At 40.0% G+C, this 18487-nt stretch overlaps 1 protein-coding gene across 8 annotated transcripts in view; it reads right to left on the bottom strand.

The window, feature by feature from the left end:
* Positions 1-18487, bottom strand: part of LOC111866848 (CLIP-associating protein 1-B) — a 206452-nt gene that overhangs the window by 149980 nt on the left and 37985 nt on the right. For all 8 annotated transcript variants that reach the window (XM_033752436.1, XM_023856165.2, XM_023856162.2 and 5 more), the window contains exons 5-6: positions 17713-17889; positions 10170-10246 (exon numbers count right to left, since the gene is read on the bottom strand). In XM_033752436.1, the coding sequence (XP_033608327.1) occupies positions 10170-10246; positions 17713-17889 (254 nt within the window). The remainder of the gene's footprint in view (positions 1-10169; positions 10247-17712; positions 17890-18487) is intronic.

Genomic DNA, 18487 nt, shown 5'->3' with positions numbered 1-18487 from the left:
TCTGAGAAGTAGTGGGTCTGGGACGGGGTCAACTCAGCCTCGTGAGGAAATCTGAGGAGCTATTTCACGGAAATAGCGGCTCCGGTCTAGAAAACCGAAAATAACGGCCGTGGGGATTCGTTGCGTGACCACGTGGCAGCCGCCTTTATCCTCTAAAGTTGGAACTAACTTCGCCGACAAGCGGCGGTCGTTCGGTAAACCACGGAGTTCGTTTTTCATTTGTATTCTGACGGAGAACCAGACGGACTGCTCCTGAACTTTCTGGGCGAACTACGTGCAACTTCTGGCTCTTCTCGAGACTCAGGTTGGGGCTCACAGGTCAGCGTTTTGCGCCCGTGGATGAAATCAGGCCGAATGCGATAGCGGATGTCACAGCCATACCAGACGACTTCTTCTAGAGGTTCTCCAGTAACGGAAGGGCCGCTAGAGCAAGTTTGTATGTACAGAAGGCCAATACTTCAAGATTGACTATATCAGATATTTAACATGCTGTCAAGTATGAGGGGTTAGCGTGACTAATAATAATGGGTTCTGGGTTAGATGCATAGATTTATCGGAAACTCACAGCTCGTAACTACAAATAATTATAACACTCTAGAAATTATTAAATTATTATAACTATAGCACACAAAATACAATAAAGTCTTCAATGTCTGCTTGGTAACGAATCTTATCTGGCTAACACTTCACAGCTGTGTACTCAGCTATTGGACGCCTTTTGAATTCTCTTACGAATGAATTAACTGAAGGCAAAGTCAGAGTTACTTTACGACTGGCGGTTCACCGCCAATCAGTTCATCTTGGCGTCAGGCCCCTTGAGGCCCACGACAAAAGATCTTTTTTTCTAACTTAACTCTTGCGGTAATAGGCCCTATGTAACATACTCTGTGACGAGAAGATGGACTTGTCTCTTATGAATACACTTGGCCTTTCGTCAAGTGTACATTCGCACGCATAACATGTTATTGAAAATTCTTCCTTTTGCACTACACACAAGTCCTCTGTCGGTACAGGCTTTACAGAGCACATCATGCTTAACTTACGTATCTTATGCTACAACGGCAGCTTAGTCATTTGAATGATGGTAAGCTTGACCACCGCCAAGATTAAGCCTCTTATAATTAATTAAATTCATAAATGAAATTTTTTTTTTATAATTTCGGACGAACCGACGAGAAAGCACTACCTCGAATGGTTAGCTGTTATTTTCCCGTTGTCACGGCAGCGGAAACACGTGCTAGCGAGTCGTTGCCTAGCAAATGAACTTCCACCTCTGTTCCTTACTATTCCGACTTTTAGGCGGGGTTACCGAGCCGTTGCCTAACAAGTGGTCATATCTGTCACAATATCCTTTTACTACAAATTACGCCCCAATTCCGGTTAACTTTTTAATTCTACTATGTATGTGCAATAAGTGATTACAAAGACTAGTGTGGTATCCTAACTGCAAATTACTTAAGTATTTATCAGTTATCAAATCAGACTGCCCGTGACTTTAGGACTATATGATGGACTGATAATGGACAAGAAAATACATCCTCACGAGCTTCTGGGGACCAGTCGGAGGGGGGGTTGCAGTCATTTTTACAGAACCTAAATGTAGTTCATTTACTGAGGCTGTCGGAAACTAGTGGTATTATCCCGGCACTTGCCTGGAGGCACTGAGGGAAACCAAGAACTAATCAAGATGGTTTGTGACGCACCGGAGATTCGAATCGGGCACTTCCCGTATCTAGTCAGAAACATCGTCGCTTGATACACCTAGTTCGGTCCTTTTGGAGAAGGGGGCGTTCAGAGAAATTAATGCAGCCCGGAAACTGTGACGCGTCGAATACTTTGATTTGCAGTCCACGCAGCGAAACTCATTTTTCTAGTCCGTAGTTTACCGTATCGGAACATGCTGCGTTCAACCTAGCACAACCCCCATGGTCTCACAGCCTACAGACGGACACTTCCAATCGCTACGCTGCGTTACATCATCTGGACATGGAACTGGTTGCAGTTTCAACAACTCTTCAACATGCTAAAGGTGCAAAATGACGTCAACAACAACATCCACTGTATTGCCTCATCCTCAGTAAAAACACCGATAACCCACTGAGAGCACGGGCATAGTATTTTATTGTTACTGAGAAATGAATTGAACCGACTACGCGTTAATAACGCTAATCTCTGCGGCAGGCATATTTCCCTGTCTTTTTCTTTCTGTCATTTATTTTACAACGCTATCAGGATGCGGAACATTGTAGTGTCCAATGGCAGAATTACTGATGAATTTAAAATGATATGGAGAAAGCAATCACGGCCTAATCCAGACACTGTCCAGGCATTTGGCTGGAGGGACTGCGAAAAAACATGAAAACCTACCAGGGCAGCCCGCGTTGCGCCCGAGATTCGAACCGGACACTTCCCGAAAACAAGTCTGGAGCGTTACCGCTACTAACCTGTGTCCCGGCAAGAGGTTCGAGCTGGTCACCTCTCAACCAGAAGTCTACAACATTACCGCTTGACCAACCTCCTTGGGCTCCAAAATAATTTTTTCACCTGCTTTACATGGCTGTGAAACATGGGACTTTAGTCACACTTTGGTTAAAAAAACGTGTGTGCGCCTGAAAACAAACTACTCAGGGATATACTACCACAGTCAATAAGTTCGTGGAATGGCCGCAAAGCGTCATACGGGAATTTACTGCCAATATGTTTCAGCAGTGTTTTCAACAGCTATATCAACGTTGGCAGACTTGCATAGCTGCCAACGGCAACTTTTTTTGGGGCCGATGTGGATCTGCTAAGTGTATGTGAATGCCTATTAATTCATTCATCAGTAATCTGTCAGACAACAGGTCCACAGTCTCTTCCAAAACAGTTCCTCCACTTAATGCGATCTAGAGCTTTCTCCTTCAAATGAGAATATCCTCTTCTGTCCCCAAGGTCATCCAGCATCTTCTTACGTCTTCTTCCTCGTCTTCTGGTCACTTATATCCGCCCCTCTATCTTTCCTTCCGAATAACTTCTTTTAGAAGGCAGTTACTGTGTATGAAGCGATAAAACCACATTCCACGAACTTAATGACTCTACCACGTATATTACAGTAGTGAATGACTGGCATGTCATTAAAGGGAAACTTAAAATATTCTCACAGAATAATGTCTGATAACTCTGCTTCCTAAGATAATCATTCCACGCTACAAGAAATATGAATACAACTCTGAACAGAATTACTTACACCAAAGAATAAAATACAGATGTATGCTATTACAAAGTAGAATTATCTACACTAATGAATAATGTAACAAATGTCAATTCATAAGTTTAATGAATTTGGTCATCTGGTTGATAACTTCAATACAAACCTTCCATTCTGAAGTACTGACTGCAGCTAGAAGTAGCTTCAGTTGTATTAATGCATAATGCATATACTTACTAAGGATGTATTTAACCAATGCAGAAAAATGCTAGAAAATATTTCCTCCATACGCTCCCTAAAAATTAATTAAATGTGTAAGAAATCCCTGCAGTCAGTAATTGCCAGGTGGCAAAGGCTACAGCACTTTGGTTTCATGCCTACTCAATTTTGGAACTTTCTATGAATGGCTGTGAGCTGGAAGACCATGGCTCAGCTCATGGTATAGCAGGAATTATTCTAATTGTCTTCAGTTCCACTTTCCAACAAACTCCTATCCTACATCCATGGTTTATGCTAACCGTCTTACAGTGTATACACTTTTTCACCTTATTCTTCACTTCCACACTACATGTTTCAGCACTAATGTGCCGTCCTCAGGTGTCTTTATGCACGTTAAACTATTGTACTGCATGCCATGATGTCTTCATTCTAAAATGACTAAAATCTGTATTCTTCATATATGTTGATGAATTCTAAATAATAAAACTTTTCAGGATTCATCCTATGTCGCACTCAAACACGCGAATTACGCCAATCCTCTTTTATGTGAGCATTCTTCCTACATACATTTGTGTATCGTGTTCTGTGTTAAGAGTGGATTTTGTCTGTTACTAATGTAGTTGGACCATGAAGCCATATCCACCAAGTTCAAACTTAAGAACGCACAGAGCTCTAATACTATTTGCCTTCATGGCAAGGCTGCCAGGCAAAGAGACAATGTTCCCTTTATGTAACCTGGGTATTATGTTACAACTTATACATTCTGTGTATCAGTTTGAACTCATAACTCATCTGTCGCTTGGTACCTGTCAACTTCTTTCTTCCACTGTGAACTGAATTCTGTTTGCATTTCATTCTGATGGTGAGGCAGGTTCTTTTTATAGTGCTATTTTCCATACATTTCAAAAGCAGCAGTGGTGTAACACGTCACATTCTAAGTGAACATTACAAAGCAAAATTACAGGAGCAGTAGAACATGTGGTTCTTGATTGTAACTTCGTGGTGAAGAGCGTGTCCCAGAATATCCCTGGTAAGGAGAATCAGATGTAACGGTACATCACTCATGATAAAGTATGACAGGTCTCTATAGCTCAGTCATAGAATACTCTGGAAAATGCTGTAACTCCATCACTGGAAACATTCTCATAAACCACTGAACAATGCAACTCTTAACTATGCTCAATGTCAAAAGCAATGTGAGACATTAATCCATATGTCCATGCCACTGGGATCTGATGCCATGGCATTTAGTGCTTAGGCATTAATATTTCAAAGAAACCTGTTGCCTCCATCTTCAAGGTAAGCCCCGGTTCCTCTGAAACATTGGTACCAATCTACTAAACTGCGTGACATCACATTCCATAACATGGTAACATTATTGTTTACAGCCATGAGAACCTCAAATCTGAAACAGGCATAGCATGTGGTTTTTCTCAGTCCTTCCAGGCAAATTCCAAAATAATACTTCACTCAGACCATAACTGCTTCCTTCCAAATCTTTTCAAATTCTGTATTCATCAGCCATCCTGCAATTCAACACTATACAACCTAATATATTGCTAGAGTCCTAAAATAAACCACAATAATCTATAAAAATTAGCTGCATGATTTCTGCAAAAAAGAAAATTACTTTATGATATGAATAATGAATTGACAGTTATTTCATTAATTATAATTTATAATCTCTTAATTGCATTACGTTTTTGGAGGTATTCTTATTACTGAAGAGTTCTATCTACAACAGAATGCTATGTAGTACAGTGAAAGTTAACCGACACTTTGGGGTAACATGTCACCTCCATCTTCAGGGTTGAAGAGTAAGCTCTGCTTGCTGCCTGTTTCATGCATGTTTCTTGCTTGCTTTACTTTTCAACCCTACAGATTGATGCAACATGTTCGTCTAAAAGAATGTCTGACACTATATACCACAAGACAGAACTGTTCATAACCACTGCTGTGAGAACATCACATCCTAGATATATACAGTCTGTGCCAAAATATAAAGTACTGAAAAGAAAAGACATCCTGTTGATACCACTGTCTATTCATGTGAAGGCCCCTTGCACGACAGAACCTTCTCAAATCCTGAAGAAATGGTCCGATCACCATGTCCCTGTAGCATTCTTGGGTGACCGTAAGAGTACTGCCTTCCTCATCCTCAATGAAATAGGGGCCTAATATACTGTGTGCTGAGATGGCACACCATTTTGTCACACGTGTACTCTGCAGCGATTTCTGGATGATAATATGTGGCCTCTCAAAACCAAGGAAGCGAGTTGTCTGGCGACCACTTACGTATGAGCGGAAATAACACTCAACTATGAATACGTCTTCCTCCGTTGAGAGACCCATTTCCAACAACTGCACAATGCAATTTCCTTTTCACTACTGGGAACATGTGCAGCTGGAGCTATGCCCCATCGACAAACACATTTGCGCGTTTGAGATGAGTGAGTTTCAGTACTGTATATTTTGGAGCATACTGTATTACTGTTGGTTCAAGACAGCAGGAACCACATGGTAGCAGCAAGGAAGAGTAGGATCTTTTCAGGTGTGTCAGCAACCTTGTGGAGCATGTATTAAGTTTGCTCAGTCCATCCAAGAGACCTAACACATGGAGTGACTCAAGAACTGCTGGACAAATTTTCATTAAACTGATGGAAAATTTTACAAAAATATGAGCCATTAAAATTTCTATTTACATCGGACATGTTCGAGGAGAACTTTCAATGAAGATGTGCATATGTTTCTCTGCATATCTTGCTAAATATTTACAGAAGAGATAAATGTTTCAAACAAAAGTTGTAGAGTAAAAAAAAACATTCTCTATCCCAAATGTTTTCTCTGTAGGTCTTACAGTTTTGAAGATAATTAAACAAGAGGAATGTTACGAATACAATTCTGTACTTTCACAATCAATAATCAACCACCGCCTCTAGAACATAACCAGGTTAAAAAAAAAGTTACAATGTACACTTATCTTATGTGTGATTCACTTAATTCAAGAACATGACGTTAAATAACTACTGATTTCAAAGGAAATAATATACTTGAAACATGTAAAAAAAAATACTAATTAACATGGATTCTCACTGAATTATTCATTGTTAAGACAATTTCTTATTGCTGAATATGCCTGTTAGTTGTACACTGTATCTTGTTTGTGGCTTTTCATGGGTGTCTGTATGGTCCACTGCATTACTGTCATGCTGACTATACACACACCGAATACTGTATCAACTGAATGCTTTGCATGCCACTGTCATCTTGGCCTTCCATTGTTCAACTGGAAATGTGTGTTGTAATGGCATAAGTGACGCCCATATTGCAACATTTTATATCACATGAATAACTTGTTACAGATAGAATCCAATTCTTCTGAAATGAATAGAAGTAGTACAGTAGTTCATTTCAGTTATTACCAAATTCAAGCTTCCAGATGTCCCTGACAGAAGCATCAGTAACCCAGCAAAGCCAATAATCAGACCACAGCTTGACAAACTGATTTATATACCAAACTTTCCAGAGCTATTTCTCCACTAAACATATGTAACAAGCACCAACTAACAACCAACCGGTAAGTCTTCTTTGGTAACAGAATCTGAAGGTTCAACATAGCTAATATTAAAGCACAACACTGGACATAATCCTTACATACCTCCACCTTCCACACTCACAACCTGTCTCCTTCAGATCTCACTTAATGTTATCCTTCCATCTCTTTGGTTTTGCAAATGACTTTTCCAAAAACTTCCTCACTCAAATTGCATATGCATTTATCATTCCTATCAGATCCAAGTGTCTGGTCCACTGTAACCTTTTAGATTTCACTAACTTAAAAAAAAAAGGCCATTTTGTGACCTGTATATAGGAGCTGAATCAGGATACAGGACAGAAGAATGAGGTTCAATTCATGACATGCACTGGGATTTTTCTTTTTGCAATCATGTCCAAAATGGCTCTCAGGCATTTCTGTCTCACAGCCAATAACAGCAGGGTCTTCTTACTTCATGAGTAAAGTAGCCAAACCATGAACCTAACCACTCATCTCCAATACTGCAGAGAATAAGAATGTTCCCCCATATGTCACATATTTAGTGGAGCTCCGAAGAGACTGTTTAGCATCATTTAGTATTCATGCTCACTTGTGACACTCATTACTGCAAATCATGATTCAAAGAGATCAGTACGGCTGTAAAATCACCTGCCAGGTACTAGGAGGCTCTGACAATTAATCTAACTAGACATGAATGGGAGGAGAAGGGAGTTCATATAGAAGAAAAGATTTTTACCAGTGTCATAACATATTCCTCCCACTTAAGGGGCCCATACACGTGCGAGTCTGGCTCGCGAGTCCAGCTTGGCGAGCATGACTCGGATTAATTTCACCACAAACACATGAGCTGACTCCCAACTTTGCGACCCACACGCGGATGAGTTTGGCTCATTGGAACCTGAGCTGAGTCGGACTCATGAGCCAGACTCGTACGTATATGGGCCCCTTTAGACTATGGTTTCCTTGGTCACAACACCATGCAGTCTGGTCCATACTGATATTGCCAGTCATACTGAAAGCTGTACTCCTTCATTTCCCAGTTACACTAGACTTGGCAGAGGAAGGCAAAAATTAAAAGTCAATTAACATTTCAGAGGAACATATCACCTCTATTTTCATGGTCACAGAATCAGCCGAGGAAGAAACCAATGTGAGAGCAGATGGCAACACTGGAGATGTGGGCAATATGTTCCTCTAAAACGTTGGCTGACTTTTACTGGAATGCATGGTGTTATATCCCAGAAGATAGTACTCGTAAGCAAGGTGTTTGAAGAGAGACCGGCAAATAATAGACTGTGGCCCCCTCAAGGTATCAAGACTTAAATCCCTGTGATCCTTATCTGTGTGGAAACCTAAGCAACAAAGTGTATTCAACTAATCCCCACACAATGGATGAACTTAAGAACATCTGTGAAACAATTACATCTATCAAGGTCAGTGAACTCAAACTAGTGTCAAACTTTTCAAGACACTTGACGTTTATTCCAGAACAGAAGAGAGATATTTTAGCATCTACCATGTTAGTGAGTACTTCTAACAACTTATGTACTTTAAGAAATGAATGTCAACATTCATAATGCATAGCAAATTAGCTGCCAATCTAGGTTCTGTTTTCTCAGCGGGTGATGGTTAAAGTTCCAGCTAACAAGCTCATGGTAAGAGAGTTAGGTAATTTTGTCCTTCAAAAAAGACTGTATATCATCATAATATGACATTTATCACAATCCCGGTGATGAAGATGCAAACTATTCTGAAGAAGTAAATAAGAAACCAGTTTTGGCTTTGATGTTGTCTATCCTTCATAAAGGTGCTGATAAGGGAAGCCCAAAACCTTATAAATTGAAAATCTTAGGAGATCCTGAGACTTTTTCTGTGTCTTGACTTCTTCCTTCTTCTGCTTCAGAGACTAGTTCCACAATAGACCAACAGTGTGGCTATGGGTTTCCCACTATCTCCAGTAACTATGAACTTCTTCACAAACAATTTTAGGGACAAGACAATCAAACAGTAAGCCATAACACTTCTGGTTCTAACACCTGAACAGCACTTTTGTTATCTGGTACTGCAGACCCAAGAAGTTGAAGGGATTTCCTGACCAGCTAAATAGCATCAATGAGAAATCCATTTCATTATGGAGACAGAGAGATGCAGACATCTTCCCTTCCTGGATGATGTTATTAAATCAATTCGATAACTCTCTAAATCATAAGGTACACCGTAAGTCCACCCACACTACCCTTCCACCAATAAGCAAGCCATGCTTTCCACATCCAGAGCCCTGTATGACTGGGACAGCCTGCAAAATGAACTTGAGCCTTTCAAGTCAATTTAAAAGAGAAGTCACCACAGCTGGCAGATTCATCAGGCTCTCAGTCATCATGAGATAATATCTCTGCACAATGAGGATCCTGGCATGGAGGCCTTTCTGACCTATGTCAGGTCAAACATCACCTGCCTTAGCAGGATACTTTTCAGACACATCCTTCCAAGGAAAATATTTTCAGCTTCCTTTTGGCCAGTCAAGAATGGCCTTAAACTGAAGACACTGGGAGTATTCAGTATCCCCTGTGAGCATGGTCAGGTACACACATGGCAGACAGGCTGCTGAAATGACGCTGGCATATCTGTTTCGATCATCCAGACAAGTCAGCTGTGGCAGGGCACAGCTTCAACCTGAGACATGACATCCCGCTCCAGAACACCAATAACCTCTCCAAGAAATCAAGGTATATGGACTGCATCATTCAGGAGGTAATTCACATTCAGCTCCAGGCTAACAACATGAACATGGATGACAGCTTCTGCAGAAGCAAACCATGAAAACCTCTCATTTACTATTTGTAAGAATGAAGGGAGCCTTCTTCATAGGATTTCACATCCAACCATGCATCCTATACACCACTCCATCAGCCTAAGTTCTGAACCACTTGGTTTGAAAGCTTCCTGAATCCTCCATCATCTGTAATGCCTAAAAATATAAACCTGATAACTGAAACATTCATTATTTTGACAATAACCTTGATAACTATGACAAGAATCAAAATTCTGGGAGCACTAAATTAATAAATTCTGCATTCCTGTACACATGTAGAGATTTTAAAGTAGAGCTACAACATAAGTCATCTACTTCAACGAAGATTTCTCAATAGAAGCAAAAAAGCATTGCATCTAATTACCAGACATAAGAAAATGATGTTAATTACTCACTTTCTACAACCAACGCTGATGGAAGTAGATCCCCTGCCGCTCGCAGTTCATCAAACCTCGCGATCAAAGCTGGCAACCTGCACACAATGCAAACATGAATATTAGTAACACAACACCACATACAACAGACTCCCCATTATCTGACATGTATGGGGATTAGGGTGTGCCCAGTTGCATGAGATAAAAACCCAATAAAAAGTCAAAACAACACATTTTTTAAAAGTTCTATCTTCTGGGATATAACTCCATGTAGTTCCTGCTTCCTACCTGCTTCATGCTGGTTTCTTGCTTGGCAACAAGATTCAGGCAACAAGTTCCTCCAAAATGTTGGTTGACTTTATATAGTGTCGTGAGTATCGATGACTAAAGAGATGGGGTTCAGATGGGTAATTGGATTTACTGACCACTTACATGTCATAACTACAATTAATTATAACAGTACCAAGATTGCTGTAATTCTAACACATAAATAAATACTGCTGTCACCTTCTTAAGGGAAGGGGGGGGGGTGTTTACCAGCCATCACACAGAAATGTTGCTGTTGCCTGTATTTGTTGCCATGAGAATGTTTATGGATATGGCCCATATGTCACAACAGACTACACGACACTATATCCCAGAAGACAAAACTCTTCATAGCCTCTGCTGTGAGAACCTCAAATCCTACAACACATATTTGCTTCAGTGCTTTCATGGAAATATTACTAGGTGACACAGTGGACTGATGGGTGAATGATTTTGGACACATATAACACAATGTAATCACAGATTCACTAACTTCTATTGTACTATAATCTCCTAGAGGAAGGACAACACACAGTGCTATCATTTGTGGTTGGGAGAACTACCACATGGAAGGTGATCATGTGTGCAATAAAAATTTGTTCTCTAATATCTTTATATAAAAAAAACTGTAAATTTTCTTTGAAATCTTTGGTGGTTAGATGAGAATACCAAATGCTTGGATACCAGATACCTTAAGAAGGCCTTAGGCTATCCATTAGAAAATGTGAGAAATAGAAACAATTAAAAAAATGAGCCATAAGACAACAAGCATGTCAGACTGATGGCAGTTTTAATCCAAGCTATTACAGATGACTGAGTAAAAGTTTTCGTCACACCTTCCATATGAAGGATATGGTACAGCAATTACCTTAAAAAAAACCCATGAATTATCCATTTCTTTCCTCAGTTCACCACACTAATTCACTTGCACATATTACTTTCCATTATGTTGCAACTCAGTTCATGCTGTCATGTGTTAAGTGACTACAGATGGGGTTTGGATTGGTAATCATATTTACTGCACACTTACAACTCGAACTCACAACTAACTACAATGCTGCACAAAGCACTATAACCCACACTAGACTTCTCAGCTTCTTACAGCTTCCAGTAGTTGTTGCCTGATTACCATCTTCTAAAATGGCTATTCCTCGCTCCATTACAGCTCAAGAACTTTACTCCGCAACCACTAACTAAAGACTTTACTGCACCACCCATGACTTCCCAGCCAGGGTCCAGGGCCTCCCTTCTTAGACTGGCTGTAGGTCAGCTTGTTGGTCAGTTAAATTGCTGCTGGCCTTCACCAGCCATTTCCAATCACGAAGCTTCGATGGTGGCGGAAGCTCTTAGTCACCAACTTCTTCTGCCGCTTCAGTGTACCTCAGGAGTTGCATAGTGACCAGGGCCATAACTACAAGGCTCGTCCGCTACATGAGTTTTTGCAACACCTGGGAGTAAGACGCCCACCAAGCCCCTTGACCTGCAGTCAGACAGCATGGTGAAGCGCTATATCAAAATGGTCGAGAAGCACGTAAGGAAAGTTGTTGCATCCCACCAGAGGGATTGGGAGAAGAGATTACCCTTCTTTCTCCTAGTTCAGAGGGCATCTACTCATGACACTATGGGCCCAATACCAGCTAGCCTAGTGTTTGGGTGAGAACTGCGACTGCCCTGCGATTTGCTGTTTGGAGCACCTCCAGACAAGGAACGACCCACAACGGATCATGCAGCAGACTTAGTGGGCCATCTACATGACATCCACAATTATGCCTGCCAACAACTGAAGCTGGCCAGTGACTGGACGAAAACTCGGTACGAAAAATTATCCAGCTCCACAGGTTACCATGAAGGCGATAGTGTGGCTCTATCGCCGAACCCACACGAAGGGGAAATTGCCCAAACTGGCCCATACAGGGTAGTCACCGGATAAATGATGTGGTATACAGGATCCAAAGGAACAACAGGTGAAGGATGATGGTACTACACCTGGACCGGCTGGCACCTTATCAGGGAGCTGCTAGGGACAAGCAACCTTAAGGAGGAAGCAGAAGTCGGTTGTAAGCTGGAAGGACAAATTGAAACTAGGAGTACAGGAGATCAGCCTGTGAAGAGTTTGCATGTGAAATAGAAGACTTCATGTGTGCGGTAGTACTGTGATATTGGAAGTTTGTAATCTAGCGAGACTGTTATAGTTCCTGGTACCAGCAGATGTCCAGTGTGTATGTAAATCAGCGACAGTGCTGTATTTAAGTGTAATTAAGAGAGAATATGTAACCAAAGTGCTAATAAAACCAATCATCCAAACCAGAACCCATCATTTTCATCATGTGTTCCACCCTACTCATGACCATTTGAAGACTGTTTGCTATTCATTTGTCTGCACTGAAATACTGCAAAAAAGGAGGCCAGCCTGAAGAATAAGCCAGCAGAAGACTTCGAGGACAGTAGACACTGCATTACTCTAATATACATAAAACAGAAAGAGAAGCAACAGTCTGTAATTACTGGCCTAACATGGTATAAAAACTGTAAGTTAACTCTTCAGACTTTTGCGTACTTAAAAACTTTTCTACAATGAACTAATGATATCAGTTGTACTTTTGTGCAAAAACTGTTGTGAATATGTTCTATTATTCAAAGGGTAAAATTATTCAAGCTCTAACCAAGATTTTAGTATATGAATCACAACAAAAGAAAAGTGGTATTTAAAGATTACCTGAATATATGATGTTGGTACATATCACAACTTCGCAATACTGCTTATGCCACAAAAACCAATATAGAGCTTTCCTATTTTATGCACAGGCAAGACATACAATTATATGAGCATGTAAATCAACTCATTAAAACAGGGAAACAGAAACAATGTATAGCTGCTTGAAGTCTTCAACGGAACAGACTGGGAAAACAATGGTCTGAGAGCCATGAACCAGATAATTTGTCTTCCCACCCAAACTACTACACTGCTCTTCCCACCACTACTGTTTCTGAAGGGAGCCACCCATGCAGAAACTACATACATTCCCAACACATGCATCTCCAGAAGTTATCACAGCAAAGATCTTTCTAATGGACCCAAATGAGTAGGTGGCTCCCCACACTTGTGTGAGGATGTAAAGAGATCCAGTTTCCAAAATGCTGTGTTCCACTCAAAGTAACACAAAATTAACAAAGATCAGAAACCCTGTAATCCTAAGTGTAATATCATTAGAACCCTTCAGAACTTAATTAATACTTCTGTTCTGGAAAGTACTACCAAGACGTTAATTGGTTTGCTATCAAAATGCTGCACTATCATCTTGAATTAGCAGTAGAATTCTAATTTATGCAACGTTTCTTTGTTTTTATTTGTTTCCAACACTTGCTGTAAATCCAAGCCATGAGTGGCACAAAACAAATCACTGAACCTCAGAAACATCATTCCCCACTTTCCACAAGTGCATGCATTTTTCTGCCAGATTCAACCCTAATTCATTCTCTCTTCCTCAAGCCTCACATTTCGGATCCTCATCCTCATTTTTAAATGGGTTCGCCCTTACAGCAATATCCTCCAGTTCACTCACTAGCTAGGTTCTCAGGTCCTGAAGCCTCTTAGAAAACACTCAACTTATGCTTACAAAAATATAGTTAAACTGTACAATATTTCATAAACTTCATTTAACAGATGAATAGGTAAAGAGTATAAGTAAAACTGTCTCTGTGCTTAAATGAGCACCACACTACACAGATGGGGGAGTGGAGATGATACCACATGTAGGATTGTTCTTGTGTGTGTTCAATGTGTAACATTGCTTACCAAAGAAAATGGGTGTCTAATAATAATTTCTGGCAGAGGACACTGTTGTTTCAACCACAATGCCATTAAATTGAGGTACAAGTTCTGGAAAGTAAAAAATTTCTTATACTAAATGCATGTCATTAACTAAACCAAAGTTCAACAAATACGTATATGAGAAAATAATATAGTGTGCAGATTGGACTTTGGATGGGTCCACAAAAAGTATTCACTAAATACTGTAGCCTGTAGACCTGTTGCTAAGTAATGAATTGGGGATCCTTGACTGGACTCAGGCAAGCAAAGGGACTCATATGAGGACCTTCCAGTAAAAGAGCGAAGGAACTGTTGAAGGTAAACAGGAACCAGCTACGATGGGTGGTAGGACTACTTACAGGACACTGTCACCTTAAAGGACACCTCTTCAAACTGGGACTAAGTAATAGTCCAACTTGTGAGAGGTGTCAAGAAGAAAATGAAACAGCCACACATATCCTGTGTGAATGTGAGACCTTAGCTTATTTAAGATTGCGTCACTTGGGTCAATATTTTATGGAACCAAGTGACTATTTTGACGTCCCCAAGTGAAAGAGGAAGCACAATAGATCACTGTGGTCGTGGTGCAAGGGCCAAGAGGGCCCACCCCTTGTGCATTCATTCAATGACTCGGTAAGCAACGCCTACTAGTAAGCAACAACTGAACAGCAAAAGAGGAACAGTGTTTTCTACATGGTCTGTGCCAAGGTCTAGAGTCTATGTCTAGGACTTTGTTAGAATCCATTACCAGGAAATGCCTAGTGAAGACATAGAAAACATTATGTGTGCTGCAGTTACAGCGATCTTTAGATGGTGTTCACCAGTGAGGCTGTTATAGTTACTTGTAGTTATAAGTTGTGTGTATAAGTGGTCAAAAAATCCAATCAGCAATCCAAACCACATCTATGGTCACTCAGACACTCATATTTCACTGCACTTTCTTTTCTATATAAACGAAGAAGATACATCTACAAGTAGTATGCTGTATGCAACAAATACCTAATAATTCTGCACTGCAGCATCCTGTTACACGTGGTTTAAATATTACCTGTATTCCTGTCCTTCTCTATCCAATGGATTTGGTGAAATTTCTGAAATTCTATGATTTCTATATTATCATTCAAACTGTCACTATGTACAACATATTTTGGACATTGTGCAACCAACATTTGGTACCTTCATGCAGTTATGTTAAGTAGGTACACTGCATGTCGACTTATGCCTTGAGCATACACAGTGTACCAACTTATATAAATGCATGCATGTACCTGATGATGGTCGCATGATGACCAAAATATTTTGTGCACAGTGACAGTGTGAATTGTTAAACAGAAAACAACAAAGCTTCAAAAACATCAGCAAAGTGTTGCATAAAAGATTATGGAAACACAGTTAAATACCTAAAAGTTTATCTAAATTAGTATCTACTAAAGTCTCCTCCTTGCCAGACTGACAGATTAAGTGTCCTCAGAGGAAGAGGAGACTTCACAATGCCACAGGTAGGCCAGTTGCTTATCTGGTCTTACACCTCATCCCTTCCACTAGCTCTAGCCAGTCAGTTCCAGAAGACATGGACACAAAGTTGTACTTCTAGGATTTGAGGTTTTCACGGCAGTGACTATGAAGAATGCTATTTTCTGGGATGTTGTGCCGTGTGGATATTATGTTAACCAACGTTTCAGAGGAACGTATCGTCACCACCTTCAGAGTATAAGAGGGCAATATGTTCTTCCAAAACATCAGTCAACGCAATATCTACATGGTGCCGCACTTCAGGAGACGGCAACCTTCAAAGTTGTATCTGCTATACACTGAGTTCAAGACTTTTATCATTTCCTTTATAACCAATGACATATTTGACTGATCAGAGAATTTGTATTCTTGAGATACATACAAAAGACAACTTCATGAAGTGTGAGGAAATATTTGCATGCAAATACTCTAAGTCACCTATGTGTACAAAATCTTGCACCTAAATGTACTAAAAAGTGGTGGACCAAAAGGTCAGTGCATGAAACAGACAATGCAATAGAAGAGCACCTGCAGATAAGGAACTTGGACGATATTCTTGTGCCGTTACAAATAAGCTCTTGTAAACCTACATAGTGCAGTCAATACCAGTCAGCCAAGACTGGTCAGAAATGAACTGAAGACACAAAAATTTGCAACGTTGGTGCATGCCAACCACTACAAAACAGTAGATGAAATCGCATTAGCAGCAGGAATTAACCCTTGGTTCTTGCCAGAAAATTCTGTCTGATAACCTGAACATGTTTAGTGTTACCCAGCACAGCGTTCCATGTGTTGACACAAGACCAATAATGATCACATGAGCACTTGCGGTGACCTATCAATAGCAGCCAACAGCAATTACTCCGAGGGAGGAGATGGATATGTGTATGTGTATGTGAGTATCTTGTAATAAAGCGCAACAAAACCACAGTCCATGAAATTACTGACTGCAGTAGTGTAAGATAAATATCACTACAGATGGGTGTGTCTGCAGGACCTTCTTCAAAGGTGCAAAATTTCATGAATTTCTATACAAAGTGAGAGTCGTGCATGAGCTTAAACATACAGATACCTCACAAAGGACTCACTTTTGTAACTAGATGCTGAAAAATGTGCATGACTCACAAATCAGCAGCTACTGTTAATTGATGAAGCATACGCTCACCTCAGCGGTTATGTACATTCTCAGAATACACACATTTTATGTGGCAAAAATCCCCATGCAGTTCACCAGATTCTGTTACATGACATTACGAGTGGACTGTGGTGTGCTGTAAGTGCTTTACAAATCACTGGTTCTGCATTTTACAATGAAACCATAAATTTAGAGCAACACATTGGGAATATACTGGGACCAGCTGACTGACAATGAGCAATAATACAGCTACTTCCAACAAGACAATGTTACTGCACATATTGCACATAATTCAAAGAGTGTATTACAAGAGGTGTACAACAACAGGATCATTAAAACAGGATTATGATTTCCACTGCTGGACCTTGATGACTGTGACTTTTATTTCTGGGAAAATATAAAAGGAAAAGTGTACAGGAAAACATGGCACTGATGAAACTCTCCAAAATGAGACAAGCAATGTGACTGCTTTGACTTTGGCTAAAAGTGTGTTGTTTTCTTCTTCTTTTACTTTTCAGTTTCTTGTGTTACTTGGAAAGAAAGTTTCAGACTATGGAATTAGGGTAGGTATTTTGATGGTGGTTCTGAACACAGCTTCACACTTATCTCTTAAGCAACTGATTGACTAGGGCTAACAGATGGGACAATAGGTAAGCCCAAATTCAGTACCCACCCTACCTGTGGCATTACAAAGTTTCCTCTTATTCCAAGTGCTCTGTATCTGTTAAATATAAAGGTATAAAAAACCTTTTGCTACACGAGATTAGGTTACATAATTACTGAGGTTGAGTCATACTCACTTGGAAGCTGGAACACTGTGCTTTTTCTGCAGGTCTATACGCAGTCTGTCACCAACATGACGGTACACTTCCACCAGTGTGTTAAAAGCTGTATCACGCACTGTAGCCATAGGGTCACCTAACAACTTCACTACACACGGTATAAGACGTGACACTGAGAGTGACTGTGCTCCATGTCTGAAACAGATAACATGAACATTGATAAATCACTACAAGAGTCCATACAGTGAAGAGAGGAAATGACGAGCCTCTTGTTTTCCAAAGAGCAAACTGTCTAGTCTCTGTCATATTAAAGACAGTAATTTGTTATATTTTAGCGTCCTGTTGCACTGATTTATGTCCATGATTTATTCTAACAGTCTTACAGTGCATACATTTATTCACCTTACTCTTCTCTCTTGCACTACATGTTTCAGCACAAAAGTGCCATCTTCAGGTGCATTTCAATGTATGTCAAACTACTTTATTGCATGCCCTGTTTTCTTTATACTAAAATATATATTCATCCTATATATTGATAACTTTAAATATTAATATTTTTTAATAATTTTTAATATTTTTAATATTTAAAATTTATCAATATATATATGACGAATATATATTTTAGTATAAAGACAACAGGGCATGCAATGAAGTAGTTTGACGTTCATCGAAATGCACCTGAAGATGGCACTTTTGTGCTGAAACATGTAGTGCAAGAGAGAAGAGTAAGGTGAATAAATGTATGCACTGTAAGACTGTTAGAATAAATCATGGACAGTAATTTGCTTTGTAT

This window comes from Cryptotermes secundus, unplaced genomic scaffold (assembly GCF_002891405.2).
Source record: "Cryptotermes secundus unplaced genomic scaffold, Csec_1.0 scaffold643, whole genome shotgun sequence".
In the NCBI taxonomy this organism is placed as follows: Eukaryota; Metazoa; Arthropoda; class Insecta; order Blattodea; family Kalotermitidae; genus Cryptotermes; species Cryptotermes secundus.
Note: the sequence above shows the minus strand (reverse complement) of the source record. Positions and strands in the feature narration are given on the sequence as shown.